The sequence below is a fragment of the Muscardinus avellanarius genome (genome assembly GCF_963383645.1).
Source record: "Muscardinus avellanarius genome assembly, chromosome: 1".
In the NCBI taxonomy this organism is placed as follows: domain Eukaryota; kingdom Metazoa; phylum Chordata; class Mammalia; order Rodentia; family Gliridae; genus Muscardinus; species Muscardinus avellanarius.
The window spans coordinates 177,306,473-177,334,208 of NC_137786.1; the positions used below are offsets into that span (position 1 = coordinate 177,306,473).

At 49.7% G+C, this 27,736-nt stretch overlaps 1 protein-coding gene across 3 annotated transcripts; it reads right to left on the reverse strand.

Annotated features, from left to right (window-relative positions):
* Positions 1 to 109: 109 nt before the first annotated feature.
* PLEKHB1 (pleckstrin homology domain containing B1) lies at positions 110 to 25,763 on the reverse strand (the record flags this gene model as incomplete). Of its 3 annotated transcripts, none has more annotated exons than XM_080712381.1 (8): positions 110 to 246; positions 768 to 867; positions 7,048 to 7,152; positions 11,373 to 11,412; positions 12,494 to 12,596; positions 13,565 to 13,717; positions 15,038 to 15,113; positions 25,746 to 25,763. In XM_080712381.1, the coding sequence occupies 8 exons, from the start codon at positions 25,761 to 25,763 to the stop codon at positions 110 to 112; spliced, it is 732 nt and encodes a 243-aa protein (XP_080568507.1). The 3 variants fall into 3 exon arrangements, with proteins under 3 accessions (XP_080568507.1, XP_080568509.1, XP_080568508.1); XM_080712383.1 differs by lacking the exon at positions 25,746 to 25,763 and adding an exon at positions 17,499 to 17,579; XM_080712382.1 differs by lacking the exon at positions 7,048 to 7,152.
* Positions 25,764 to 27,736: the final 1,973 nt, after the last annotated feature.

Consider the following 27,736-nt stretch of genomic DNA (forward strand, 5'->3'; position numbering starts at 1 on the left):
TCCATGACCAGAGGGACTAATGGAGAGGAGAGCCAAAATGGGGCAGGGCGTGGAGGGCGGGGTCTTGGAGGAAAAGGGGTCTAGCGGTCTATGCGCAGAGTCCTGGGCCTCAGAACCAGCAGGGCGACCACATGAGCGAGCCGAGCGCGGCGCCGGTGGCCGCCCCGGCGAGCATGCCCATGGCCAGCGGGGCTCCGGAGCTGTAGCAGGGGTCCTCCCGCACGATGACGTGCGTCACGCCGGGGCCTGCGGAGAGAGCCGGGAGGGTCGGGGCTTCAGGAGGGTGCAGTCACCTTCGTTCCCTTCCTGTGTGACTATGGCCAACCCAAAGTCAAGGCTCTGAACCCAATCTCCTGCTCCCCAGTCGGCACTGAGACCTCGACGAGGTAAGGGCTTCACCCTTTACTATCTTGTCCTAGGGCAGAGGGCAGGAACCCCGGATCTCTAAGCACCGCGCCACACTGGATGGGCGTGCGCAGCCCAGAACTCAGAGCGAGAGGAAGGCTGCCGTCCCCGCCGTAGCCGCGAGGGGTCGCTGCCCTGCAGGAATGGTATTGCTGGGCTGCGAGCTGAGCGGGGCAGGGCGGACTGCAGAGGCTAGGCAGACTCTGGACTAGGGAGGGCAGGGCCATTTTAAGACTGGCTAGGGGCTTGCCTGGAAAAATCCGTGAACTATGAAAGGGCAAGGCCTGGTACTGACTGATGCATCATGGGCGGAGCCTGAAGCTAGATGGAGGCAGGCGATGGGGGTCCAGCAGGCAACTTACCTGCGTAGGGTGGCCCGTAGTAACTGCGGACATATGTGGCCTCATGCGCATTGGGGGGCACCACCTCGTAGTAGTCCTGGTACGGGCTGTAGACGCGCACCTGGAGAGTCCAGCCAGGTCAACTGTTCAGGAGCTCCCTGGTCTAGGTTTGGCCCCCAACCCTCCTTTACCCCCTTGGTAAACCTCCCCAGGTTTAGAAATGGGTCCCCTTCCGCGAGCCTCTCAAGTTTAAAACTGGAGCACCTGGGAGCTCCTAGAGAAAGGCTTTGCCTCCTCCATAATCAAGGTCTTTGTCTTCTAAAATTTCAGCCCTTACATCCTGCTCCCTGGTCTCCTACCTAGCTCAAAAACTCCATGGCTCCCGACTTCCCTTCGTAGGCAGTCTAATATTTGCTAGCAAGTCTCCAATTGTCTCACTTAGAGAAACCCAATTGATTTCCCTACTCTCCTAGTCACAGGGAGAGGAACACAACCCAAGCTTCAGGTGGGAAATAAACAAGGTTGGGGAAGGAAGGAAAGTAGGAAGGAAGGAAGGAAGGAAGGAAGGAAGGAAGGAAGGAAGGAAGGAAAGAGTGGGGTGGGGTGTCACTAAAGGAACTATCATCGAACATCTACTGTGCACCAGGCCCTGCGGGAGGTGCTCGTAGGTGCTGCCTCCTTCATCCCTGAGGCAGGTATTATCATCATAGTACCCAGAGCTGGGGACTGAGGCCAGGAGGTCAGTGTCCTCTACAGAATATACCCCCTGCTCTTCTCTGAGGTTAGATACTAACCTTCAAAACCTACCTCAAAAGCCACTCACTCCAGGAAGCCCTGCAGGTCTCAGAAAGAACTCTCTGTGGACATAATTGTCTCTCATTATTCTTTATCTTTACCTTTCCTGCCTGAGTCCCAAATGTGAGCTATCTATAAGAAGGAACTCACTAATTTGTGTCACCAGCAGGGCTTAGCACATGGCAGGAGTCACTAAATAAATGCTGGATTAAGTGGAAGCTACCAGGCCAAATCTTTCATTTTACCCATGGGGAGCAGATCTGGAGAAGGTGTGGGATCCCCTCCTGTCCTGGATCCTTCCTCTTGCCTTTTACCCTGTACCTCTCTCACTGGGCTTCACACCTGAATGGTCCAGCTCCCCCTAGAAGTGCAGGTGTCTCCATCACACTCTACTGACTCAAAGTGATTCCAGTGTGTCTCCACCCCCAAACCTGCTGCCTTTCTCTGTAAATGCCATCACCGCGCACTCAAACCAGGAAACGATTTCACACGTTTGCCTTGCTGATCACATCACCAGGCCTCATACGATTTATCTTCTAAACATGCTCTTCTGTCCACCTTCTTGGTCAATGCCAAGAGAAAATCCGTTGGTTTTAGCAAGTTGGAAGTTGCGAGTGACCCTAATAGAACATTTTTCACAGGAATGGTTGAGGAGAGAAGCCAGATACAGAGGGTTGAGAGGTGAGGAATGGAAGCAATATGTCAGGGCATTTCTTTCAAGAAGTCTAGATGTAAGGGGAGTTCTCCAAGCACATCTTTTTTTCTTTTCTGTTCTTTCTTTTCTTTCTTTTTTTTTTTTTTGTGGCACTAGGGATTGAACTCAGAGGTATTCTACCTCTGAGCTACACCCCAACCCTTCTTATTTTTTATTTTGAAAAAAAGGGTCTCATAAAGTTGCTAAAGGTCTCACTATATTGCTGAGGCTGGCTTCAAACCTGCCATCTTCCTGTCTCTGCCTCACAAGTACTGGGATTACAGGTGTGTACTACCATGCATGGCTACACCTTGTGATTTCAAGTTGTCATACCATGTTCCTTTGTGGGGTACTGGGGATGAATCCAGGGGCATTCTACCACTGAGCTACACCCCTGGCCTTTTTTATTTTTATTTATTTATTTATTTATTTATTTATTTATTTATTTATTTTTTGCAACAGGGTCTCCCTAAGTTGCTGAGGCTGGCCTTGAACCTGCCACCCTCCTGTCTTAGCCTCCGAATTACTGAGATTACAGGCATGCTACACCTCTCTCAGCTGCTGTGTCCCACCATGCTTGGCTGTTAGGGATTCCTTCTCACCTTTTCTCACTCAACTACCTAATTTGTCTTTCAGACTCAACTTGGAGCCAGGCATGGTGGCGCATGCTTGTAATCCCAGCATTTGGGAGGCTGACACAGGAGGATCGTGGTTCACAGACAGCCTCAGCTACTTAGGCCCTCTGCAACTTAGTGAGACCCTGTTTCAAAATAAAGAATAGAAAATAAGGGTGGGAGTGTTGCTTGGAGGTAAAATGCCCCTGGGTTCCACCCCCAGTACCGAAAAAAAAAAAACCCTCACTCAGATACTGATCTCCTTAAACCTCAGGTTCTCTTGGGGTCTCGTCTGGACACCCACAGTACTGGGCAGCCCTCTCACAGCTCTTTTTATTTTTTCTTTTTTCTTTTTGTGGTACTGGGGGTGGGACCCAGGGGCTTTTCTACCTCCAGGGTATACTCCTAGACCGATTTTATACTTATACTTTATTTGGAAACAGGGTCTCAGTAAATTGCTGGGCCTCATTAAGTAGCTGGGGCTGGCTTCGAACCTGTGCGCTCCTCCTGTGTCAGCCTCCCAAGCGCGGGGATTACAAGCGTGCGCCACCACGCCCGGCTCCTCACAGTTCTGATCACAATACACTGTTTCCCTAGGTTTGTCTTTCTCAGAAGACCCCTCAAGGTCTAAGCAGGCCTGACTAGAATATGGCAGGTGCTGAAGAAATGTTTATTGAGTTTAGCTCAAGTGACACAAAAACAGAGCCAGACTGGAACTACAGTCAATCAACTCTGAGCTGAGGGTCAAGTTAGGGAGAACAGTCTCCGGGCAACGCAGGAGGCTCGGACAATCGCTGCTGTAGGCCCCTCAGCTCCCAATAACTACTTGCTGCCCTCCTTCCCCAAGGTGACCCCACAGTCCTTCTGGTTGGCACAGCCAGGACCCGGCGGCTCATGACCGAAAGGGCTGGAGGGACTTAAACACTCAGATTCAGTTTTTCCATTTGGGAAGTAGAAGTCCAAAGCCTCCACTTGCCCTGAAGCTGCAGTGAGCCAGGGGCCTTGTGGGGCCTGCAGAAGGTGGAAAACACGGTGGCATGACTCTCTGGGGCACCCGTTTCTACCCTCCAGGCCTGGGAAGCCCAGAGGTAATGTCATGCACATCACCTGGCAACAGGCAACCTGAGGGCTTGCTTTCTGATCCTCTCCTTCTGGAGGCCCAGCCCTCTGTGGGTGGGGGCAGTATTGGCCAATCCGGGGGTCATATGCAAATCACCTCTTCCCTCAGATACACTGCTTTGAACCTAGGACAGAATACTAGGGTTTGAACCCACTGGTGGACTACCTCTGAGCTACACCTCCAGCTCTATTTTTTTTCTTTCTTTCTTTCTTTCTTTTTTTTTGAAAGAGGGTCTCACTAGCTTGCTGAGTCTGTCTTCAAAACTGTGATTCTTCTGTTTTAGCCTCCCAAATTCTGGGATTACAGGTATGTGCCACGATGCCTGGCTGTTTACAGCCTTTTAAATCCTACTTTTAAAGAACTAGGTGTGGTGCTCCACACCTGTAACCCCAGTACCTGGGAAGCTGAGACAGGAGAATCAGATTTGAGAACAGCCTCCGCAACTAGTGAGACTCTCATCAACCTAGCAAGACCCTACTTCAAAATAAAAATTAAACTGGTCTGGGAAGGTAGCTCGGAGGTAGGATGCCCCTGGGTTCAGTCTCCAGTACCACAAAAAATAAGTAAATAAATCCTATTTTTAAGCCGGGCGTGGTGGCGCACGCTTGTAATCCCTGCGCTTGGGAGGCTGAGACAGGAGGATCGCACGGGTTCGAAGCCAGCCTCAGCTACTTAATGAGGCTTTCAGCAACTTAGTGAGACCCTGTTTCCAAATAAAATATATTTTAAAAAAAAGGTCTGGGAGCATAGCCCGGAGGTAGAAAGCCTCTGGGTTCCACCCCCAGTACCACCAAAAAAAAAAAAAAAAAAAAAAAATCCTATTTTTAGTCATGACAACTTTTAAACTTGTATCCTAGCTTGGAGGTAGAATAACCCTAGATTTCATCCCCAGTACCACTAATAATAATAATTATTATTACTATTATTATTACTAATAATAAACTACAGATTTCTCAGACCCTATCCAAGACTGATAAAATTAGAGCATCCAGGCATAGGATAATAGCATTTGCTGGTTTTGTTTTTGTTTTTGTTTTTGTTTTGCAGTAATAGGAATGAAACCCAGGGGCATTCTACCTCTGAGCTACACCCCCAGCCCTGTTTTTAATTCTTTATTTTGAAACAGGGTCTCACGGAGTTGCAAAGGGCCTCACTAAGTAGCTGAGGATGTCTGCAAACCTCGATCCTCCTGTCTCTGGGATTACAAGCCAAAATCACACCTGGCAGCATTTTCTGTTTTAAGTTCCTAAGCAGTGTGTGTACTGGCTTCAAATCTGAGATCCTCCTGTCTCAGCCTCCAAAGTATTGGGATTACAAGCGTGCGGCGATAGCATGCCCGCCAGGCACAGGTATCCTAACTCAAGCCCCTACTGCCACCCACCTCATGCTGGGGACAAAGATAAGGTTCAGGCCCAAATCCCAAGAAACATTCAGGAAAAGGAGAGACAGACTCAAACTAATTAGAATAGTAGTAAAGGCCCTTAGTGAGGCCCTTTGCAACTCAGTGAGACCCTGTTTCAAAATGAGGTAGTAAAGCCTCATTCCCTCCTTCCTCAGTTTGCTCAGTAAGTGAACATTCTCTGAAGCCTACTTCTTTCTTTTCCTTGGTACATGGAATTAAACCCAGGGCATTTTACCTCTAAGCCACACTCAGGATCCATTGTATGTATGTATGTATGTATGTATGTATGTATGTATGTATGTATTGTGGTATTGGGGGTAGAACTCAGGGGTTTTTCTACCTCTGAGCTATACTCCCAGACCTATCTTATACTTTATTTATTTATTTATTATTATTATTATTATTTTTTTTTTTTTGGTGGTACTGGGGTTCCTGGAAGCCCTTCTACGTCTGGGCTACACTCCCAGACCTATTTTTACATTTTCATTTGGAAACAGGGTCTCCTAAGCCAGCGCGCGTGGCTGGCTTCAAACCTGAGCGATCCTCCTGTCTCTGCCTCCCAAGTGTGGGGATTACAAGCGTGCGCCACCACGCCCGGCTTTATACTTTATTTAGAAACAGGGTCTCACTAAGTTGCTGAGAGCCTCACTTAGTAGCTGAAGCTGGCTTTGAACCCGTGTGATCCTCCTGTCTCAGCCTCCCAAGCGCGCAGATTACAAGCTTTCACCACCATGCCTGGCAAGATCCATTTTATTTTGAAACAAGGTCTTCCTAAATGGCTGAGTGTCTCACTAAGTTGCTGACCTCAAACCTGTCATCCTCCTGTCTTAGCCATCCAAGTACTATAGATTATAGCACTGTGCCTGGTTCTGAGATGTACTGGGAACAAAAAGGTTCAGAATAGACTGACCCCATCACTGAGCACTGATTGAACACCTGCTGTAAACCGGGCGTGGTGGCGCACGCTTGTAATCCCCGTGCTTGGGAGGCTGAGACAGGAGGATCACACGGGTTTGAAGCCAGCCTCAGCTACTTAGTGAGGCTCTCAGCAACTTAGTGAGACCCTGTTTCCAAATTTAAAAAAGAAAAAAAAAGAAAAAAGGTCTGGGAGTATAGCCCAGAGGTAGAAAGCCTCTGGGTTCCACCCCCAGTACCACAAAAAAAAAAAAAAGAACACCTGCTGTATACCCAACCCTTTGCAAGGCTAATCAGACCTGGTCCTTGCTTGGAAGAAGTCCTGGGGCTCAGGAAAGACTAAGCAAACAGGAAAGAATTGACTCTGAAACCAGGCAGAACGAAGAGAGTGCTCAGCACTAGGGCTACCCGGCTGTGGGAGGGACAGGGCCTGGTGGTCTGGGATGGACCCCCACCCCGAGGAGGCAGCAGCATTTGAAGCGAGCCCTCAGGGATGACCATCCACAGTAAGGTGGATGCGGCGGCTCCGGGCTTGGTCAGCCCTGGAGGAGGGAGCCCAAGCAGCTGGAGCACAGAGACAAGAGCGGGTGGCAAGGAGACAGAGCCAGACCCTGAGGGCCTCAAGCTGGGCTGTGGTCAGCATCCAGTGAGAGGAGGGAGCCATGGGACGTTTGTGAGCAGGGAAGGGATGGGAGGGGTCCATTTCAGAGGCTCATCTTGGTGGCCAGAATGGAGGCAGGGAGGGCCAAGCCAGCACTTACCCAAATCCGCCTCTCAACCTTACAGGGGCTCCATGAGCGGGTCACACACCTGACCTTGGGGCAAACCCGGCGGCTCCTGGGTGGGACAGCGGCTGTAGCTGGGGCCTGCTCAAGCCACAGAAACCCAAGAAGGGGAAGGGGAGAAGGGGCGTCAGGAGCCCTCTACACCTGCAGAGACCCAGAGCTCTTAGCAGGCCCTACCAGTGCCCTCTGCCAGCCAGACTGGGGCAGGGGGCTGCATCTTCCTCTTCAGCCCATGGTAAGGGTCCGGGAGGCTCAGAGGAGGTGGTAATTACCAAAGTAAAGAAGGGCCCACGCTCTTTCCAGCCACTTTCAGCTGCTTCATGTAGCTGGGCCTCCCAGTCTCCGGGAAAGACAGGGCAGCTCTCATCTGTCCTCCTGCCCACCTGGCCCCCTTCTCCACCCCACCCCACCTCTGCCCCTGGCTGTAGCCCCAGGCTGTCTCCCTGGTACATCCAGGGTCAGGGTCTCCTCCTGGAGCCCCCCCCCCCCAGAGTGCTATCGACCTGTAGCATGTGGAGGGACAAAGCTCAAGTGCTTCTGAATGGGTACAGGGACAGAGAAAACTCCACACAGATGTGAACATCCACAGACATGTTGGCAGAGATGGGTACAGGGACATGGGTACAAACATGCACCTGCTCTAAGCCCCGGGCAAAGGGATGTGTGTAAGTGGAGCACAGGGAAGGAAGATCGAGGATGGAGTGGGTAAAAGTGGTCAGTGGAGCAGCAGGAGAGTGGACAGGCAGAAGGGACAAAGCAGCTTCATAGAGTCAGAGTGCCGCACGGTCTGCCCTCGCTGCCCCCCACCTCTCTCCAGGGGCACCTGTCAGCCTGCTCAGTGTGGCCTGGAGCTCAGAGCCAGTGAGCCTGACCTGGTCCCTCCTCCCCGCTGAACACTGCTCCAGCCTCCTCACCTGCAGCTTCCTCCAGTGCACCCTCCATCAGGAAGCCTGCATCTGCCCGCTAAGCCTGGCCACAGGCCTCCCCTCTAATGTGTGTGTGTGTGTGTGTGTGTGTGTGTGTGTGTGTGTGTGTGTATGTTATTGAGGATTGAACCCAAGGAGCTATGCCCCCGGCCCTTTTTTTTATTTTGAAACAGTGTCTCACCAAGTTGCTAAGGCTAGCCTTGAACTTGTGATCCTCCTGTATCTGCGTCCCAAGTACTGTGATCACAGGTGTGTGCAACCATGCCTGGCTGCTTACTGCCCTTGCTTGCTCCCACAATCCTCAGGAAAAGTGCATTTCCCCTAACTGGACTTGAGGCCTTTGGGGTCTGGCCCGGATGCCCCCAGAAATCTCCTCTGTCATTCCCTCCATGCTAAACACACCAGCCAGCCAGACCCCCAGCCTTTGCTCCCACGGCTCCTCTGCAGATGACGCTGCCTCTCTAAGCACAGGCTCGCCCATGACCAACTCTAGGCCTTTTCACAAGCTGCTTCTCCTCTCTGGACCTCAGCTTCCCTATCTGTAACATACAACTAATAATACCAACCCCAGCCTCTCCTCTCTTCCCGGGGTTGTCGGAGGATGAGATGGTAACCAGCGCCAGTGCTCAGCACAATGCCCGGCCCTCAGCAGGTGGATGCCCGAGGGATTTCTAACCGCACCCCGGTCTCCTTTGCTACCTCCCAGTGGACTCTCTCTAGATGAGAGGAAGCGCCACTCTTCAACAGATAAAAGGAGCAAGTGTAGATGCTGGAGTCAGCCAGGGGCCGGGGCCGGGCCAGGCCTTGGACAGCTCCTTTAGCCCTCACCTCCTCCAGTCACTCAGCTCTCTGGACTCCATTTCCTAATCCTTGGCCTGTCTCTGCCTGCAAGACCTTAGTCTGGACCTTAGCCTGCTTCCTTGACCTCGTCCCTGCCTCTTAACTGGTCCCTAAACATCCACAATACAGTTCACTTCCTACCTACCAGCCAGAAATGTCATTTTATTTATTTATTATTTATTTAATTTTTTTGTGTGTGTGGTACTGGGGGTGGAACCTGGGGGATTTTCTACCTCCGGGCTATACTCCCAGACCTATTTTATACTTTATTTGGAAAGGGTCTCACTAAGTTGCTGAGAGCCTCAATAAGTAGCTGAGGCTGGCTTCGAACCTGTGTGATCCTCCTGTCTCAGCCTCCCAAGTCCTGGGATCACAAGCGTGTGCCACCATGCCTAGCTCTTCAGAATGTCATTTTAGAGCCGGGCGTGGTGGCGCACGCTTGTAACCCCAGCATTTGGGAGGCTGAGACCGGAGTATCACGGTTCGCAGACAGCCTCAGCTACTTAGTGAGGCCCTCTGCAACTCAGTGAGACCCGGTTTCAAAATAAAGAATAAAAAATAGGGCAGGGGTGTAGCTCAGAGGTCAAATGCCCCTGGGTTCCATCACCAGACCCGCAAAAAAAAAAAAAAAAAAAAAAGAATATCATTTTAAAAATACAAATCTGGATGGGCATGGTGGCGCATGCTTGTAATCCCCGCGCTTGGGAGGCGGAGACAGGAGGATCGTGCTGGTTCGGAGCCAGCCTTACTGGCTTAAGAGACCCTGTTTCCAAATAAAAATATAAAATAGGTCTGGGAGTGTAACCCAGAGGTAGAAGGGCTTCCAGGAACCCCAGTACCACAAAAAAAAAAAAAAAAATCTGAGCCAGGCATGGCGGTGCACACTTGTAATCCAGTACTTGAGAGGCTGAAACAGGAGGATGGCAGGCTCACAGCCAGCCTCTGCAATTCATTGAGGCCTTTCACAACTTAGTGAGACCCTGCTTCAAAACAAAAACATAAAAAGGGGGGTAGAGCTCAGAGGAGGAACTATATAAAAAAATGAGCTCACAAAAAAAAAAAAAATACAAATCTGAGCCATCATGACACACACTTATAATCTCAGCACTTGGAAGGCTGAGACAAAGGGTCATAGGTTTGAAGCCAACCTCAGCAACTTATCAGCCCCTCTGTGAAACCCCATTTCATAATAAATAATAATAATAATAATAATAATAATAATAATAATAAATGGCTAAGAAGCTGGGCATGGTGGGAGGCTGAGACAGGAGGATCTGGGTTCATAGCCAGCCTCAGCTACTTAGTGAGGTCCTCTGCAACTTAGTGAGACCCTGCTTCAAAAATAAAAAATAAAAAATTGGGCTGGGGATATAGCTCAGAGGTACAATGCCCCTGGGTACAATCCCTAGTACCACAAAAAAGGGGGAATAGGGATATAGCTTAGAGCTAGAATGCTCCTGTGTTCAATTCTCCATACCACAGAAATAAATATCTGATCTAATCAAATATGACATTCCTTTGCTTAAAACTTCAATGGAGCCAGATATGGTGTCTCATACCTATAATCCCAGGACTTGGGAGGCTGAGACAGGAGACTGATATATTCAAGGCCAACTTCAGCAACTTAGCAAAACTCTTAGCCACCCAGCAAGACAGTTTCAAAGCAAAAAAATAAACTAGGGCTAAGGGTGTAGCTTGGAGGTAAATTGCCTCTGGGTTCAATCCCTAGTAACACACACACACACACACACACACACACCAAACACTTCCAGTGGCTTCCTGATGCTCTTAGCATAAACTAACATCCTTCACAGAGCCCACAAAACCTGGCCCTGCCAGATCTTCTTACCACTGCCCCTCACTTCCCGAGCTGCTCCGGCCACCTGCATTCCTTCTGTTCTTCAACCTGCTGACGTCTAAACCCCTCTCAGGGCCTTTGCACATGCTGGTCCATCTGCCTAGAAAGCTGATCCCGTGCCACATCCCCACACCCTCACCCAACTTCTCTACCCCTCAGCTCTCGGCTAGTCCTCACCTGAACTCCCACCTGGTGCAAGCCACCAAAGGGGCCACACGCTGCATGTCTCCGTCAGAGCCGTTGCCACTATTGAGATGGAGTCAGTAACTAATGAGCTGTTTCACATCTGGCTTCCTGCCAGGCTGAGTGGAGGAGGGCAGGGCCCACATCCCCTCAGATCACTTCAAACCCCTGGCGCTTGCCACAGTGCCTGGCACATAGGTAGGAACTCTTTAAATATCATATAAACAAATGAGCCTCAGACTTACTATCTGCAGAGAAGGAACGGTAACCCCAAGCTCAGGGGACAGTTTTGAGTAGCTGGAATTGCACCTGCACCAGGCCTGGTTCATAACAGTTGCTCGATAAGAGTTCCTTGCCCTAGCTGGTGTGGGACTCAGGCCTGAGTCTACGGAGGCCTATGCAGCACACTGAGAGCTCCTGGCAGGTGGAGACCGCGCCGGAGTCACCCTTGATTCCATGGCACATGGGTGGGGAGTGGGGAGGATGGGGCTCACCGGGGTGGAGTTTGCTTCCAGCAGCGCCGTCTTCCATGCTCTGCAAAGGAAACCCCACCGGATCATAAGCAGGGGGCTTGGAAGAAGGGGATTCAAGTTTCTGCCTTGCAGACTTTCCTCCCTAACCCAGCCTCTAAGCCCTGTCTCTCCTGAAGGAAGAGGTCCTCCAGACTCCCTCAGGTAGATGAAAGTGACCCCTCCATCAACCGTCACATGGATGGACCCTAAGTTAGGCTAATTCACTCCTTAGTCCATAGTCTCTTCCCCTCTAAGAGTCCCAGTTTCCCCCTCCACACAGTGGATAATGGGGCTTTGGGGGTCCCTTAGGGGCCCTCAGATTCCGACATGCCTGGGTGGGTGCTCTAGCTGCAGCCCACCTCCACCTCCTAGTCCTACAAACAGCTTCTCTACAAACAGCTTCTCTACAAACAGCTGACCCCAGAGCCCTGGGAATGCCCAGCGGACAGTGAATAATTGAGCCTTTGTTGGTTGCCATGGCGCCTGGCTGGGGCGGACAAGGCGGCTCTGTGCGTGAGCCTGGAGCTCAGCTTCCCTCGCTCCCACATCCCCATCATTTTTGCTCTCCTGCAGTGCAGAGGCCAAGCCTGTTGGCCAGAGGGTGGGAAGGGAAGGAATGAGAAGGAGCAGACGGCATCCGAGGACGCCCCCCAGGCTTGCAGTGTGGAGATGCAGTGTGATGTTGGGGTTTCCTCGCTTGGGACAGAGCCACCGACCAGAGTCCCCCCTACCAGAGCCTCCGGTCAGAAGGGAGAGGGAGGGAGGGTCTTGTACAAGGGCTTGTCTGCTCCTTCCTATCACCCAGATTGAGGGCTGGCCTCAGAGGCTGCCAAGCCCCTGATTCTGAATGCCCAAGGGCCTCGCACCTGGGGCAGGTGTGCTCGGCTCTGCCTCCGCCCCTCAGCTCAGCCTAGACCACATGAGGAGCTCCCTGTACCAATCTCCATCAGCCATTCAACCCACTATGCTCAACCTCCACCACAATGACCCTGCCCGGTGAGCTTAGCTCCTTTTCCTACTGCCAAGGAACTGGAAAGTCTAACAGGAAGGGGCACCTGCTTGCATTCCCCAAGATTCTACCCCATCCTCTGCCAGAAGCTCACATAGCATCATCCCGGGTCTCCGCACACAGGTGCAGGCGGGAGCCCTCCCGCAGGCTCACGGTCAGCAGGCCGTCACGGCTCCGGCCCTCTGGGGGCTGCACATCTGGAAGCAGACACACAGCCATGGAATTTCTATGGGTATTAGTCCCAGGACCCCCCAGTAAACTAGGAACCAGAGAAGGAGCTGACTTCTCTGGGTCCTGCTTACGGGTCCACGCTAAACTTCACTAATCCCGCACACTTCCTTGGGATTCTGCTGCGCTCTTCACACCCTTCCAATCTTCCCCATCACCAGGCATATCTCCTAGTTTCTCTGTTATCATTGTTGCCTGAACCTTGGTTGAAGAATTTGGAGGTGAGCTGTGTGACTCTAGGCCGTCACTTAACTTCTCTAAGCCTCCTTATATTGTCTTCAGCTGGTTCCCAGTGCTCAGAGGCAGCGGCTGTGTCTGACTTGCCTTTGTGACTGGCACGGGGTAGCAACTCAACAAAGGATTGCCTGAATGTGGGGGTGGCTGGGGGGAATGGTGATTGAACCCAGGAGCATCTTACCTCTGTGCTACAGCCCCAGCCCTTTTATTTTTTATTTGGAAACAGGGTCCTACTAAGTTGCTGAGGCTGACCTCAAACCTGCGATCTTCCTGTCTCCGCCTCCCAACTACCGAGATTACAAGCATGCACCACCACACCCAATTTAAAGAACTGATTTTTAGCCAGGCGTGGTGGCACACGCTTGTAATCCCCGCGCTTGGGAGGTGGAGTCAGGAGGATCACGTAGGTTTGAAGCCAGCCGCGCTGGCTTAAGAGACCCTGTTTCCAAATAAAAATATAAAATATGTCTGGGAGTGTAGCCCGGGGGTAGAAGGGCTTCCAGGAACCCCAATACCACACACACACACAAAAAAAACTGGTTTTTAAATTCACCCTGAGTTAAGAGTTTACAAAGGCCCAAAAACTGCCCGTAGAGATTCTCTGAAAGCTGAAGCCAGACTTTCAATTGTAGGTGTTCTCAGACACAGCAGGAGAGCCCCGTCCCTGACCACGACACCACAGGGGAAGGCGTCTGCTCACCGCGACATTCTTGGCCAATCTTGATGTCTCGGACATTGAACTGGATGAGCACGCGGTCCTCCTCGTCCTGCGCTGTCTCGTCATGGTAGTAGCCCAGCGTCCCATCCAGCCACAGGGCAAACCAGTTCCGCTTCCAGCGGCGGAGGATGGAGCCTGCGTGATATTCCAGACCCGCCAGGCGAACTGATCCCAGAACATGCTGGGGGCAGGAGCCCCAGGCGGGCTCCCAGAGTCCCCTCAGCCCTAGTGTCCAGCACTGAAGCCACTGCCTTGTCTATCTACTCCCGAAATGAGCACAAGGTCTCTATCTGCCTTTTCACCCTCTGCCTCCCACTGGCCCAACACATAGTAGATGCTCAGTAAATATACCCAGCCAGGTGTGGTGGCGCACACTTGTAATCCCAGCATTCAGGAGGCTGAGACTGGAGGATCGCGGTTCAGGGACAGCCTCAGCTACTTAGTGAGGCCCCTTGCAACTCAGTAAGACCAGGTTTCAAAATAAAGAATAAAAAATAGGGCAGGGGGTGTGGCTCGGAAGTCGAATGCCCCTGGGATCCATCCCCAGACCCCCCAAAAAATAAAATAAAATAAAATAAATATATATCCAGTGAACAGTGAATGACCAATCCCATTGCTCTGGATCTCCCAGGGCCAGCCACAGGTCTCTCCATGGGCAAAGACCTCTCCCCACCTGAGCCTCTCTTATTGCCTATCTTGGCTTGTGTGACAATCACGTGTGTGTGTGTGTGTGTGTGTGTGTGTGTGTGTGTATGACAATCATTTTTGTCATGTCTGCCTCCTCTACCAGATTGGGTACGATGGGGCACAGCTCCCCGCACAGGTCCTAGAACCAGCAGGACCTGTGTTTAGTTTTTGCCAACACTAAACAGGGGCACAGGGCATGGGCATGGGGAGACCACTCCAGCTCCAGACATTCTGCAATTGGAATCGTAACAGGAAAGGGCAGAGGTGTAAGAGGGCTCCTTAGAGCTTTAGAGACTTCAAAGTCAAAGGCTTTTCTCATTTTGTTCTGAGTCCAGCGCTGGGTCGTGGTGCTGTGGACATACAGAGGGTCAAACCCAGTCTGCACCCTGAGGAGCTCACAGTCCAGGACAGTATGGGGTGGGGTCTGGGAGACCCACAGGTAAAGACAAACATTCCAAGTCACTGTGGGAACCAAGAAGGGAGCCTCTGACCCAGCTAGGTCCTCCAGGGGCAGGACAGGGGCTAGAGGAAAGTTAGGAACATCATCAAAGAAGGGGACATCTGGCTGGTGCTTGAAGAGCAAGCAGGAGTTTGCCTAGCAGTCAGGAATGGGACGGACAGAGGCAGAGGGGAGGGCAGGGCCCGAGGAGGGCAGAATAGAAGGTCCTGGCTTCCTGGGAGAGGGTTCACTATGGCTGGGCTAACACACGGCTACCCACCCCAGGACGAGGTGCAGGACAGATAAGGGCTTGGCCCAGGGTCACTCACTCTGCCTCCACAGCCAGCCGCCCCTCACCAGGGCCATTTCTTCAAAAGGACTTTCCAGGGTGGAGTCAGGCGGGACCTGTCAGAGGAGCCCAGGACACACAGGCCTCATCAATAGCTCCAGGGCCGCTCCCCCAAGAAAAGCCCCCAGCCCCATCCCCTTGGGAAGCCACCCAGGAAACCCAAGGCAGTGTTAGTAAACAAACAGGGGACAGCAGCCTCCATCTCCTCCCAGATCTCTGCTCCAGCCAGAGAATGGGAGCACTGTCCTTGCAGGGTCAGCAGGGCCACTGGCCTGTGTGTGTGGCGGGGGAGGGATCAGGAGCCTGGATTGTCCTCTCAGCTCCAGAACCCTTCACGAGTGCCCTTTACTTGCCCCTCTGGCCTGAGCTCAAGCTCTATGAAATGAGCCTGTGTCTTGAGGCAGGTAGAAATGAGACTATGACGCAGGTAGAGGCTGGAGTGAGGAATTCTTAAGAGCCGTACAATGTTAGAAAATGGATTCTGAAAGCCGGGTGTGGTGGCGCACGGTTGTAATCCCAGCATTTGGGAGGCTGAGACCGAAGGATCGTGGTTCGTGGACAGCCTCAGCTACTTAGGCCCTCTGCAACTCAGTGAGACCCTGTTTCAAAATAAAGAATAAAAAATAGGGCAGGGGGTGTAGCTCAGAGGTCAAATGCCTCTGGGTTCCATCCCCAGACCCGAAAAAAAAAAAAAGAAAAAAGAAAAAAGAAAAAAAAAGAAAGAAAAAAGAAAAAGAAAGAAAATGGATTCTGAAGCCAGGCATGCTAGTGCATGCTTGTAATCCCAGTACTTGGGAGGCTGAAACAGGAGGATCGCGGGTTTGCAGCCAGCCTCAGCTACTTAGTGAGGCCCTCCAAAGCCTAGTGAGACCCCGTTTCAAAAATAAAGAAAAAAGAGGGCTAGGAGTGTAGCTCAGAGGAGAAATGCCCCTGGGTTCCATACCCAGTACCACACACATAAAAAAAATGGGAATGTGAAACCTGGCAACAGATAATATCAGTGCATCATGGCAATGAATGCAGCGCTTCCATGGGCATCCTTTACATTGGACTCCACCGGTACCATTTACAAAGTACATCAAATCATTAACAGCAGCTATGATTGATCAAGCACTGTGTGCCAGGTATAGGTCTCTGCTCTCGCCCATTATCTCATTTAAGCCTCCTAATGCTCCTTGCTATTTTTCCCATTCCCATGTTAGAGACGAGGAAACTGGGGCCTGGAGAGGTCTGGCCACTTGCACAGATCTACTTGATTAGTAAACAATGAAGCCAGGATTCACACCCAGCATCCTGGCTTCTCAGCATTGAATCAGCAGGAGCTTTGAGAGCATGTAAAGTCCAGGTCACGTTTGATTAATCATAAGTAATGGGGTGGGAGGCAAGCACCTCAAGTCTTTAAGGATCCCAAGGTAGCCGGGCATGGTGGCACATGCCTGTAATCCCAGTACTTGGGAGGCTGAGACAGGAGATCACAGGTTCAAGGACAGCCTCAGCAAGTAGTGAGATTCTCATCAACCTAGCAAAACCCTGTTTCCAAATAAGAAACTTTTTAAAACGGGGCTGGGAGTGTAGCTCAAAGATAAAAAGCCTCGGGGTTCAATCCCCAGTACCAAACGAAAACAAACAAACAAAGGATCCTAAGGCATCAGGGTGTGGTGGTGCACACCTATAATCCTAGTACTTGGGAGGCTGAAACAGGAGGATTGCAGAATCAAGGGCAGCCTCAGCAAACTAACAAGACTACCAGCAATCTAGTGGAACTCTGTTTCCAAACCAAAAAAGGCTGGGGAAAGCCGGGCGTGGTGGCGCACGCTTGTAATCCCAGCATTCGGGAGTCTGAGACCTGAGGATCGCAGTTTGCGGACAGCCTCGGCTACTTAGTGAGGCCCTTTGCAACTCAGTGAGGCCCTGTTTCAAAATAAAGAATAAAAAAATAGGGCTGGGGGTGTCGCTCGGTGGTAGAATGTCCCTGGGTTCCACCCCCAGTACCGAAAAAAAAAAAAAGGCTGAGGTGATAGAATGGGCTCACTCCCCAGTAACCAACTAAATAAATAGATTAAACTAGATGGGTAAGTAAAGATCTGAAGGTGATTCCGGTGCACTGTAAGCTTTGGGAGCCCTGCGCAAACGGCACTACCTTACTTTCTTTACTACTGTTTTCAGATGGGCAGAGGGGTAGCAAATGACTCATCCAAGTGTGTAATGGAAGTTGGCTCGGTACCCAAGTGCTCTCTGCTCCCGATGACTTATTTGTGAGCAGGTGCCTCCGCCCCTCCCCCACCTGCTCACACCTGTTGCTGCGCAACAAGGGCTGTCACACCTGGGGTGGAAGATCTGGCCTTGTCTCGGGTTCTCCTACTGTTCCCGCCCCTCCTCTAACTCTGACAATGTAACGGCCAGGTGCAAACTCCCTCTCCAATCCCCCTTTACGCACCCACCTGTCTACACCTGTTGCGGATGCTGCTGCCAAAACGGCTGCTACTCGATGCAGCTGCCGCCCAGCCCGCCGCGCCTGCGCTTTGAGCGCCTCGGAGAGCCTGGGACGGTTCACTCCCGAGCCTCCGACCCGGGCTCCGCCGCCCCCGGGCCCGCCCTCCAGGGCCGCCCCACCCCAGGGAGGAGGCGAGGCGTGGAGAAATACGGTGGCCAAGGCATGCTGGGACTTGTAGTTTGCAGCCTTACAGTTAGGCAGGAGCCCCTCTTCTAAGTGGCAGCCCTGTACTGATCCCCGAATACTCATGAGAAGCCACACCCGAGATTTTCGGCTCGCCTCTTGCCTTCTACTTCCCTCCCTGGTACTAGGGATTGAGGGATTGAACCCAGGGGCATTTGCCTCAGAACTACACCCCCAGCCCTAAGTGAGTGAGTGAGTGTGTGTGTGTGTGTGTGTGTGTGTGTGTGTGTGTGTGTGTGTGTGTGTGAGAGAGAGAGAGGTGGGGGGAGGGAGAGGGAGAGGGAGGAGAGAAGTACAGCCGCACCATGTAATGTAGTTCAGTCTGACCTAGTCTAAGGAGCAGTTATCAAAAACAAGAAAACAGCCACAGGGGGAATATTCCAGCCTTGACCATGAAGGTCAGCCCTCACCACCTGTGAGCAACCAAGTCCGGCTGTTCCTGAAACCACGCATTACCCCCTCTTGTTCTCCCAATATAAAAATTTTTGCTTCCTCTTACAGCTCGGCAGCTTAATCTTGCCTGCAACAAATTTTCCCCTAATTGTACCGGCCTCGGCCTCCGGGGTCTCCGGTCTCATGCGGATCACCTTATGTGTATTGAATTTGGGGAGTTCTACCTCTGAGCTACACCCCAGCCCTATTTTGAAACAGGGTCTTTTTTTTTTACTAAATTGCTGAGGCTGGCCTTGAACCTACCCACCCTACTCTGACTCCTACTACTGGGATTACAGGCACATCCAGCTGGCTCGTTCTATCTATCATCTATCTATCTATCTATCATTTCTAGATCTCTGAGATCCTCCTGCTAGCTGGGACTGCAAGGATGCACCATTGAAGTATGCACCACTGCATCAAGTTTTTTAATTTTTATTTTTTGTGGTGCTGGGGGTTGAACCCAGAGGCATTCGCCTTTGAACTATACCCCCAGCCTGATATCATTTCTTATTTAGAAGCAGGGCCTCACTAGGTTGATAAGTCTCGCTACTTGCTTAGACTGTCCTGGAACTTGCGATTCTCCTGTCTTAGCCTCTCAAGTACAGGGGTTTCAGGCCTGAGCCACTATGCCCAGCATGCATCTACCTTTTTTTTTTTTTCGGGTCTGGAGATGGGACCCAGGGACATTTGACCTCCGAGCTACACCCTCTGCCTAGTTTTTATTCTTTATTTGAAATCGGGTCCCACTGATTTGCAGAGAGCCTAAGTAGCAGAGGCTGTCTGTGAGCCACGATCCTCCAGTCTCAGCCTCCCAAATGTTGGGATTAGGCCGGGCATGGTGGCGCGCTTGTAATCCCCGCGCTTGGGAGGCGGAGACAGGAGGATCGCGCAGGTTCGAAGCCAGCCACGCGCGCTGGCTTAGGAGACCCTGTTTCCAAATAAAATTATAAAAATAGGTCTGGGAGTGTAGCCCGGAGGTAGAAGGGCTTCCAGGAACCCCAGTACCACCAAAAAAAAAAAAAAAAAATGCTGGGATTACAAGCGCGCGCCACCACGCCCGGCTTGCATCTACCTTTTCTACAGCATTTGTTCACTCCTTTATCATAAAAGTGCTGGGAATTGAATTCAGGACCTCATACATGCTAGGCAAGTGCTTTATCACTGAGCTACAATCCCAGCCTTCATCATAAAATCCTTTTTATTAATTGGGCATACTCCAGATAATGGAGGAGAAACCTCAGCAATGCAAGGTAGGAAAGGAGGAAGGTGAGGTTGATTAATGGAGAAGCTACACTTGAATATGTGCGTAAGTGTGAATGTAGCGTGGTCAACCTGGACATGCATTGTTGGGAGGAGGGAAGGGGAAGCGGGGGGCGGGGGGGGGGGACACCGAGAACAGTGTGAATGTATGCTTTTTCCAATATGATCCACATAAAAATAAAAAAATTAAATACTAAACTAAAAATTAATAGAAAAAATACTGTTTCTTGAGAATATGTGGCTCAACTTGGTTCGATGGTGCACCCCTATAATTCCAGCTACTTCATTAGTGAAGGCAGGAGGATGGCAAGTTTAAGTACAGCCTTAACAAGTTAATGAGATCTTGTCTCAAAATAAAAAAGGCCAGGCGTGGTGGTGCACGCTTGTAATCCCCGCGCTTGGGAGGCGGAGACAGGATGATCACGCAGGTTCGAAGCCAGCCTGGCTGGCTTAAGAGACCCTGTTTCCAAATTTAAAAAAATATATAATAGATCTGGGAGTGTAGCCCGGAGGAAGAAGGGCTTCCAGGAACCCCAGTACCACCAAAATAAATAAATAAATAAATAAATAAATAAATAAATAAAACAAAAAGGGCTGCTAAAGCCGGGTACGGTGGTGCACACTTGTAATCCCAGCATTTGCAAGGCTGAGACAGGATTGTGGCTCGTAGACAGCCTCAGCTACTTAGTGAGGCCCCTTGCAACTCAGTGAGACCCTATTCCAAAAATTAAAAAAAAGAATAAAAAATGCGGGCTGGGGGTGTCACTCAGAGATAGAATGCCCCTGGGTTCCATCTCCAGTACTGCAAAAAAAAAAGCGGGGGGGCTGCCATGTAACCCAGTGGTAGAACTACTGTTTAGTATGAGTGAGGCACTGAGTTCAATTCCCAGTACCCCCATCCTCAAAATTCGCAGAACCTGGGATGGTAGTGCATGCCTGTATTCCCAGTACTTGGAAAGCTGAGACAAGAAGAATCGCAGGGTCAAGGACAGCCTCAGCAACACAGGGAGACTCTCAGGAACCTAGGGAGAAACCTGTTTTAAAACAAAAAATGAAGCTGGGTGTGGTGGCACACACTCGGGATTACAAGTGTGGACCCTGTTTCCAAATAAAGTATAAAATAGCTCTAGGGGTGTAGCCCAGAGGTAGAAGGATCCTGGGTTCCATTCCCAGTACAAAAGAAAGAAAGAAAGAAAAAAAAAAAAAGAAAGAAAGAAAGGAAGAAAGAGGAAAGAAAAAAAAGAAGGAAAGGAAGGAAGGAAGGAAGGAAGGAAGGAAGGAAGGAAGGAAGGAACAAGGCTTGGAGTGTAGCTCAGAGGTAGAATGTTCTTGGGTTCAATCCCCAGTACCCACTCCCCCCCTCAAAAAAAATGCTGTATGAACTGCAACCTACCAGGGCCCAAGGACAAGGCCATTAAGAAGTTTGGCAAAGCTTGGTGTGGTGGCACATACTTGTAATCCCAGTACTTGGGAGGCTGAGACAGGAAGATCTTGGTTCATGGCCAACCTCAGCTACTTAGTGAGGCTTTCTGCAACTCAGTGAGACCCTGTTTCAAAATAAAGAATAAAAAATAGGTCTGGGGATATAACTCGGAGGTAGAATGCTCCATCTCCAGTACAGGAAAAAGAAAAGAAAAGAAAAGAAAAGAAAAGAAAAGAAAGAAAGAAAGAAAGAAAGAAAGAAAGAAAGAAAGAAAGAAAGGAAGGAAGTTTGGCAGAACCTGGGCCTGATTATACCTGTAATCCTGGTACTTAGGAAACTGAGACAGGAGGATCACAGGCTCAAGGCTCATCAAGTTAGTGTGATCCTATTCCCAAATAAAAATAAAATAGAGCTGGGCATGGTAGCCATGCCTGTAATCCCAGTACTTGGGAAGCTGAAACAGGAGAATCTCAGGTTCCAGGAAAGCCTCAGCAAGTTGTGGGACTCATCAACCTAGTGAGATCCTGTTTCAAAAATAAAAATAAGACTGGGGGTGTATCTTGGAGGTAAAATGCCCCTAGGTTCAATCCCCAGTACCACAAAAAATAAAATAGGGCTGGGAGTATAGCTCAGAGGTAGAATGCCTCTGGGTTCAATCCCCAGCAACACACACACACACACACACACACACACACACACACACACACACGGCAGAAAAAAAGTTTGGCAGAGCCAAGGATGGTGGCACACATCTGTAATTCCAATACTTAGGAGGCTAAGACAGGAGGATCACAGGTTCACGGCCAGGCTCAGTAATTTAGGAGGACTCTCAGCAATTTAGTGAGACTCTGTTTTCTCTGTTTTGTGTGTGGGTGGGATGGGGGGGGTTACTGGGGATTGAACTGGGGGCATTCTACCTCTGAGCTATACCCTAGACCTTTTTATTTTTTGTTTTGAAACAAAGTCCCACTAGGTTGCTCAGAGTTTCCCTAACTCACTAAATTGCTGGGGCTGGCTTTGAACCTATGTTCCTCCTGTCTCAGCCTTCCAAGTACTGGAATTATAAGCATGTGCTATCATGCCTGGCACTAGCTTCCATTTCAAAATAAAAAGGGTTGAGGGTTGCCGGGTGTGGTGGTGCACGCTTGGAAACCTAGTACTTGGGAGGCTGAGATAGAGGATCCGTGTTCATGGCCAGCCTCAGCTATTTAGTGAAGCCCTCTGCAACTTAGTGAGATCCTGTTTCAAAATAAAGAATAAGCCCGCTTGTAATCCCCGTGCTTAGGAGGTGGAGACAGGAGGATCACGCAGGTTCGAAGTCAGCCTCAAGAGACCCTGTTTCCAAATAAAAATATAAAAAAATAGGTATCTGGGAGTATAGCCTGGAGGTAGAAGGGTTTCCAGGAACCCCATTACCACAAAAGAAAGAAAGAAAGAAGAAAAAGAAAGAAAGAAAGAAAGAAAGAAAGAAAGAAAGAAAGAAAGAGAGAAAGGAAGGAAGGAAGGAAGGAAGGAAGGAAGGAAGGAAGGAAGGAAGCAAGCAAGCAGGCGTGGTGGTGCACGCTTAATCCCAGCATTCAGGAGGCTGAGACCGAAGAATCACGATTCGCAGACAGCCTCAACCTCTTGGCGAGGCTCTTTGCAAATCAGTGAGACTCTGTTTCAAAAATAAAAAGACTAAAAATAGGGCTGAGGGTGTAGCTCGGAGGTAGAATGCCCCTGAGTTCCATCCCCAGTATCACACAAATAAAATAAAATAAAATATAGAATAAAAAATGGGGTTGGGGTATAGATTGGAGGTAGAATGCCCCTGGGTTCAATGGCCAGCACCACAAAAAATAAAAAAATAAAAGAGCTGGGGTGCCAGGCAAGGTGGCACATGCTTGTAATCCCAGCATTTGAGAGGTTGATAGCCTTGGCTACTTAGTAAGGCCCTCTGCAACTCAGTGAGACCCTGTTTCAAAATAAAGAATAAAAAATAGGGGTAGGGTATAGCTCGGAGGTACCCCTGGGTTCCATCCCCAGTACCACAAATAAATAAATAAATAAATAAATAAATAAATAAATAAATAAATAAATAAATGGGCTGGGGTGTAGCTGAGAGGTAAAATGCCCCTGGGTTCAATTCTCAATACGAAAAAGAAAAACAAAAAAAAAAAGGAGAGAGAGATAAGAGGAAGAGGAGAAGGAGCAGGAAATTTGGCAGAAGCTGAGCATGATGGCACATCCCTGTAATCCTGGTACTTGGCAGGCTGAGACAGGAGGAGCACAGGTTAAAAGCCAGCTTTAGCAATTTAGCAAGGCCCTTAGCAACTTAGTGAAACCCTGTTTCAAAATAAAAAATAAAATAGGGCTGGTGGTGTGGCTCAGAAGAAACCCCAAGGTTCAATCTTCAGAACAACAACAAACAGTTTGTCAGAGCAGGCACAGTTGTGGCACCTGTAGTGCCAACTACTTAGGAGGCTGAGGCAGGAGGATTACTTTAGTCCAAGAGCTGGAGGGCAACCTGGCAGCATGTATGGTTCCTGTCTCAAAAATAAATAAATTAGCCGGGCGTGGTGGCACACGCTTGTAATCCCCGCACTTGGGAAGCTGAGACAGGAGGATCACACAGGTTCGAAGCCAGCCTCAGCTACTTAGTGAGACCCTGTTTCCAAATAAAGTATGAAATGGGTCTGGGAGTATAGCCCGGAAGTAGAAAGCCTCTGTGTTCCACCCCCAATACCACCAAAAAAAAAATTAATTAATTAATTAATCAATTAAGCTGGGCAAGGTGGCACAATCTGGTACTCCCAGAATTTTGGAAGCTGAGACAGAAGACTGCAGGTTTGAGGACGGCCTCAGCAAACAGTGAGATTCTCATTAACCTAGCAAGACCCTGTTTCAAAATAAAAATAAAATAGGGTTGGGGGTGTAGCTCAGAGGTAGAATGCCTCTGGGTCCAATCCCCAGTGCCACAAAAAAATAAAGTAATTAATTAAATTAATTAAAATGTCAAAGCGTAGCCAGGCGTGGTAAGCTTGTAATCCCCGCGCTTGGGAGGCAGAGACAGGAGGATCGCGCAGGTTCGAAGCCAGCCGCGCGCGCTGGCTTAGGAGACCCTGTTTCCAAAATGAAAATGTAAAAATAGGTCTGGGAGTGTAGCCCGGAGGTAGAAGGGCTTCCAGGAACCCCAGTACCAGAAAAAAAAAATAAATAAAATAAAATAAAATGTCAAAGCGTAGCAGAAGTTGCAGGTGCAGCTCTTAGGGATACTTCCAAGCAAGTGTCTTCCATCACTGTGTGCTTCCCACGCTGTATGTAAAGCTGAGTGAGTTGTCGTTCACTGCATGCTAGTCAGGAATGGGTCCTCTGAGCCAAAAAAATGGACACACCCACCCTAATTTAGAGTGGCAGGTGTTGCCTCATCATCTCCACCAAAGCCCAGGTAAGGAGCTGAGTCTTTAAGTAATAAAGAAAAACACTATCTTCTGGGAAAAAATAAAATGGAAATTATACTAAAAATAAAATCTGTAATCCCAGTACTAGGAAGGCTGAGATGGGAGGACCAGAGGTTTGAGGCCAGCTTCAGTAATCTTGAGAGGCCCTCCGCAACTTAGTGAGACCCTGTTTCAAAATAAAGAATAAAAGCCGGGCGTAGTGGCATGTGCTTGTGACCCCAGCATTTGGGAGGCTGAAACAGGAGGATAGCGGTTCACAGCCAGCCTCGGCTACTTAGTGAGGCCCGTTGCAACTCAGTGGGACCCTGTTTCAAAATAAAGAATAAAAAGCCGGGTGTGCTTGCACACGCTTGTAATCCCTGCACTTGGGAGGCAGAGACAGGAGGATCGCACAGGTCCGAAGCCAGCCTCAGCTAGTTAGTGAGGCTCTCAGCAACTTAGTGAGACCCTGTTTCCAAATAAAATATAAAATAGGTCTGGGAGTATAGCCTGGAGGTAGAAAAGTCCTTGGTACCCCCAGTATCACAAAAATAAAATAAGGCTGGAGATGTAGCTCAGAGATCAACTGCCCTGGGTTCCATCCCCAGTATAATAATAATAATAATAATAATAATAATAATAATAATAAATCAGACCAGGGGTGTAGCTTGGAGGTAGAATGCCCCTGGGTTCGATCCCAAGCACACACAAAAATATATAAAATATATATAATAATATATAATATATATTATATATATAAATATATGTATAATATATATAATATATAAAATATATAATTACATATATAAAATATATATAATTAATAGGCTGGGCATGGTAGCACACGCTTGTAATCCCAGTACTTGGGACTTGGGAGGCTGAGACAGGAGGATTGCAGGTTCGAAGCCATACTCAGCAACTTAGTGAGACCCTGTCTCAAAATAGAGAATAATTTTTAAAAAAGGACCAAGGGTATAACTTGAAAGTAGAATGCCCTTGGGTTCAATCCCTAGCACCGCTAAATAAATAAATAGATAAATAAATAAATAAGGGCTAGGATGTAGCTCAAAAGTAGGGTACCACAAAAAATGCCTCTTGGTTCAATCACCAGTACCACACACACATACAATATATATATATATACTCATTTTTCTAGAGAAAAGTAATGCTGCTGCAACGAGAAGCCAGGCTCCTAGTTTTACTTTTGTTGTTGTTGAAGCTCGATTTGTACCAGGCACCGCACTAGACTCAGCTGGGGAAGGAAGAACGGTTCTGCATCCATCACCTGGCTCTGCCCCTCCAGGATCATTTCCCGGAAGGGCTCGGCCCCAAACATCCTGCAGAGCAGCAGACACAGGTTACCATCCAGCGATCAGTGGCTCCCAGGGGCGAAAAGCCTCCTGATCTCATCCCTTATTTTGGGAAGAGCCCCTCCTCGCCCCGCCCTCCACCTGGCCCAAAGAACTTTCCTTACCGGAGTTGCAGGACTCATGGTTCCCAGGCGGTCAGAGCAGCATTTCCCAGAAGGTTCCTGCAGGGGGGCCTTTCCCTGAGCGCCTTAGAGATTAGGGGATCAGGAGGTGCTGCCGCGTGGGCGCCTGACGGGGGAGGGAACGAGAGGACACACAGATCCTAGGGAAAGTCATCCTCTTCCTGACTGGTCTTCGCCGCGGACCAATCCTCAGTGACTGGGAGGTGGTCTTGGCCGGAAGTCGTCCAGGTACCGGGGCGGGGAGCTGCGAGGAGGAGAGGGGCGGGGCCAGCCATCCGGGGGCGGGGTCATTCGCCCAGGGGCGGGGCCCGTCCGCTACAGTCGGGGGCGGGGCTAAGTCTTCATTCTGCTGTCTGGCTGTGGCGCCCGTCAGTCACCTGAGTCTTGGCTGCGCAGCCCCCAGGGCCTTAAGCCTCCCTCTCTAGTCCCCGGGTCTCTAATCTTGACCTCAAGCCACCCCGAGCGCTTCAGCCCTCCGTGCAGTGCGTGCGTTGGTGGGGATTCGCCCTGGCCGATCCTATTAGCAAATGAGCTCATCCCCTCTTAGCAGCCCAGGAACCAGATCTCCCAAACCACGGCGTTTTTCATACCTGTGATTCTAACACACCTTCTGGTCCCTGGAATATTCCACCCCAATGTTCACCTGCCCACTTACCCCTCCCGAACCCTCCCACCCCCATATCAGGGATGGGAGGGGAAAGCAGAGGCAGGAAGAGAAGGAAGGAAAGGTGAGAGGGAGGCCGGCTGGCTCTGGGAATCTGGACCTGATCCTGTGGGCTCCTGGACTCCCCAGTTCTTCCTGCTGCTTTCCTAAATGGACAACTGGACGTCCTTCACAAAGGGATCGTAAGGGAAAGGTGCAGATCTCTCCTAGATTTCTTTCTCCAGACGTAGCAACCAGATAAAAAGGAAAGATTCTTCGACGGCAGTGTAGACTCCCCACCGTCCCAAACAGGGGAAGCTAAGACGGGGAAAAAGAAGGGTGTTGGGCCAACTAAAACCAAAAGGGCAGCTGGGAGTGGTTGCCCACGCTTGTAATCCCAGCACCTGGGAGGCTGAGACAGGAGGAGGAAAGGTTAGAGACCTGCTTCAGGAAGCATTAAGACTCTCATCAACATAGTGAGACCCTGTTTCAAAATAAAATAATATAGGGCGGGGGGTATAGCTCGGTGTTAGAATGCTCCTGGGTTCAGTTCCCAGTACCACAAAAAATAAAATAAAATAAAACCACAAAGGCTGATGCCAAAACCAAATCTAAATGCAGCCAGGTTTGGTTAGTGTCTCTAAAATGTTGGTCAATAACGCTGTTTTGTGTGTGTGTGGTAAGAGGATTGAACCCAGGGGCATATTACCTCTGAGCTACACCCTTAGTCTGATTTTTTATTTTTGATTTGAAACAGGGTCTCTCTAGGTTGCTGAGCTAAAACTGTCCTCAAATCTTCAATCCTCCTGTCTCAGTCACCTAAGGTCCTGGGATTACAGGCATGCACCACCACTCCCGCTGCCAGTGATCCTCTTTGAGAAGCTAATAAAAGGCATGTGCCTGTAATCCCAGTACTTGGGAGGCTGAAACAGGAGGATTGAAGATTCAAAGTCAGCCTCAGCAACTTAGTGAGGCTGACAGCAACTTATCCAGCCCCTGTTTCCAAATAAAAAAATAAAATAGGGCTGGGCGTGGTGGCGCACGTTTGTAATCCCAGCATTTGGGAGGCTGAGATAGGAGGATTGTGGTTCACAGAATGCCTCCGCTACTTAATGCCCTTTGCAACTCAGTGAAGCTATTTTAAAATAAAGAATAAAAAATAGGGCTGGGTTGTAGATCAGAGGTAAAATGCCCCGGGTTCCATTCCCAGTACTGCAAAAATACATACATACATACATACATACATACATACATACATACAATACCTGGGTTCCACCACAGTACAAAAAAAAGTGATTATATATATATGATAATCTTGTCAAATTCAAAT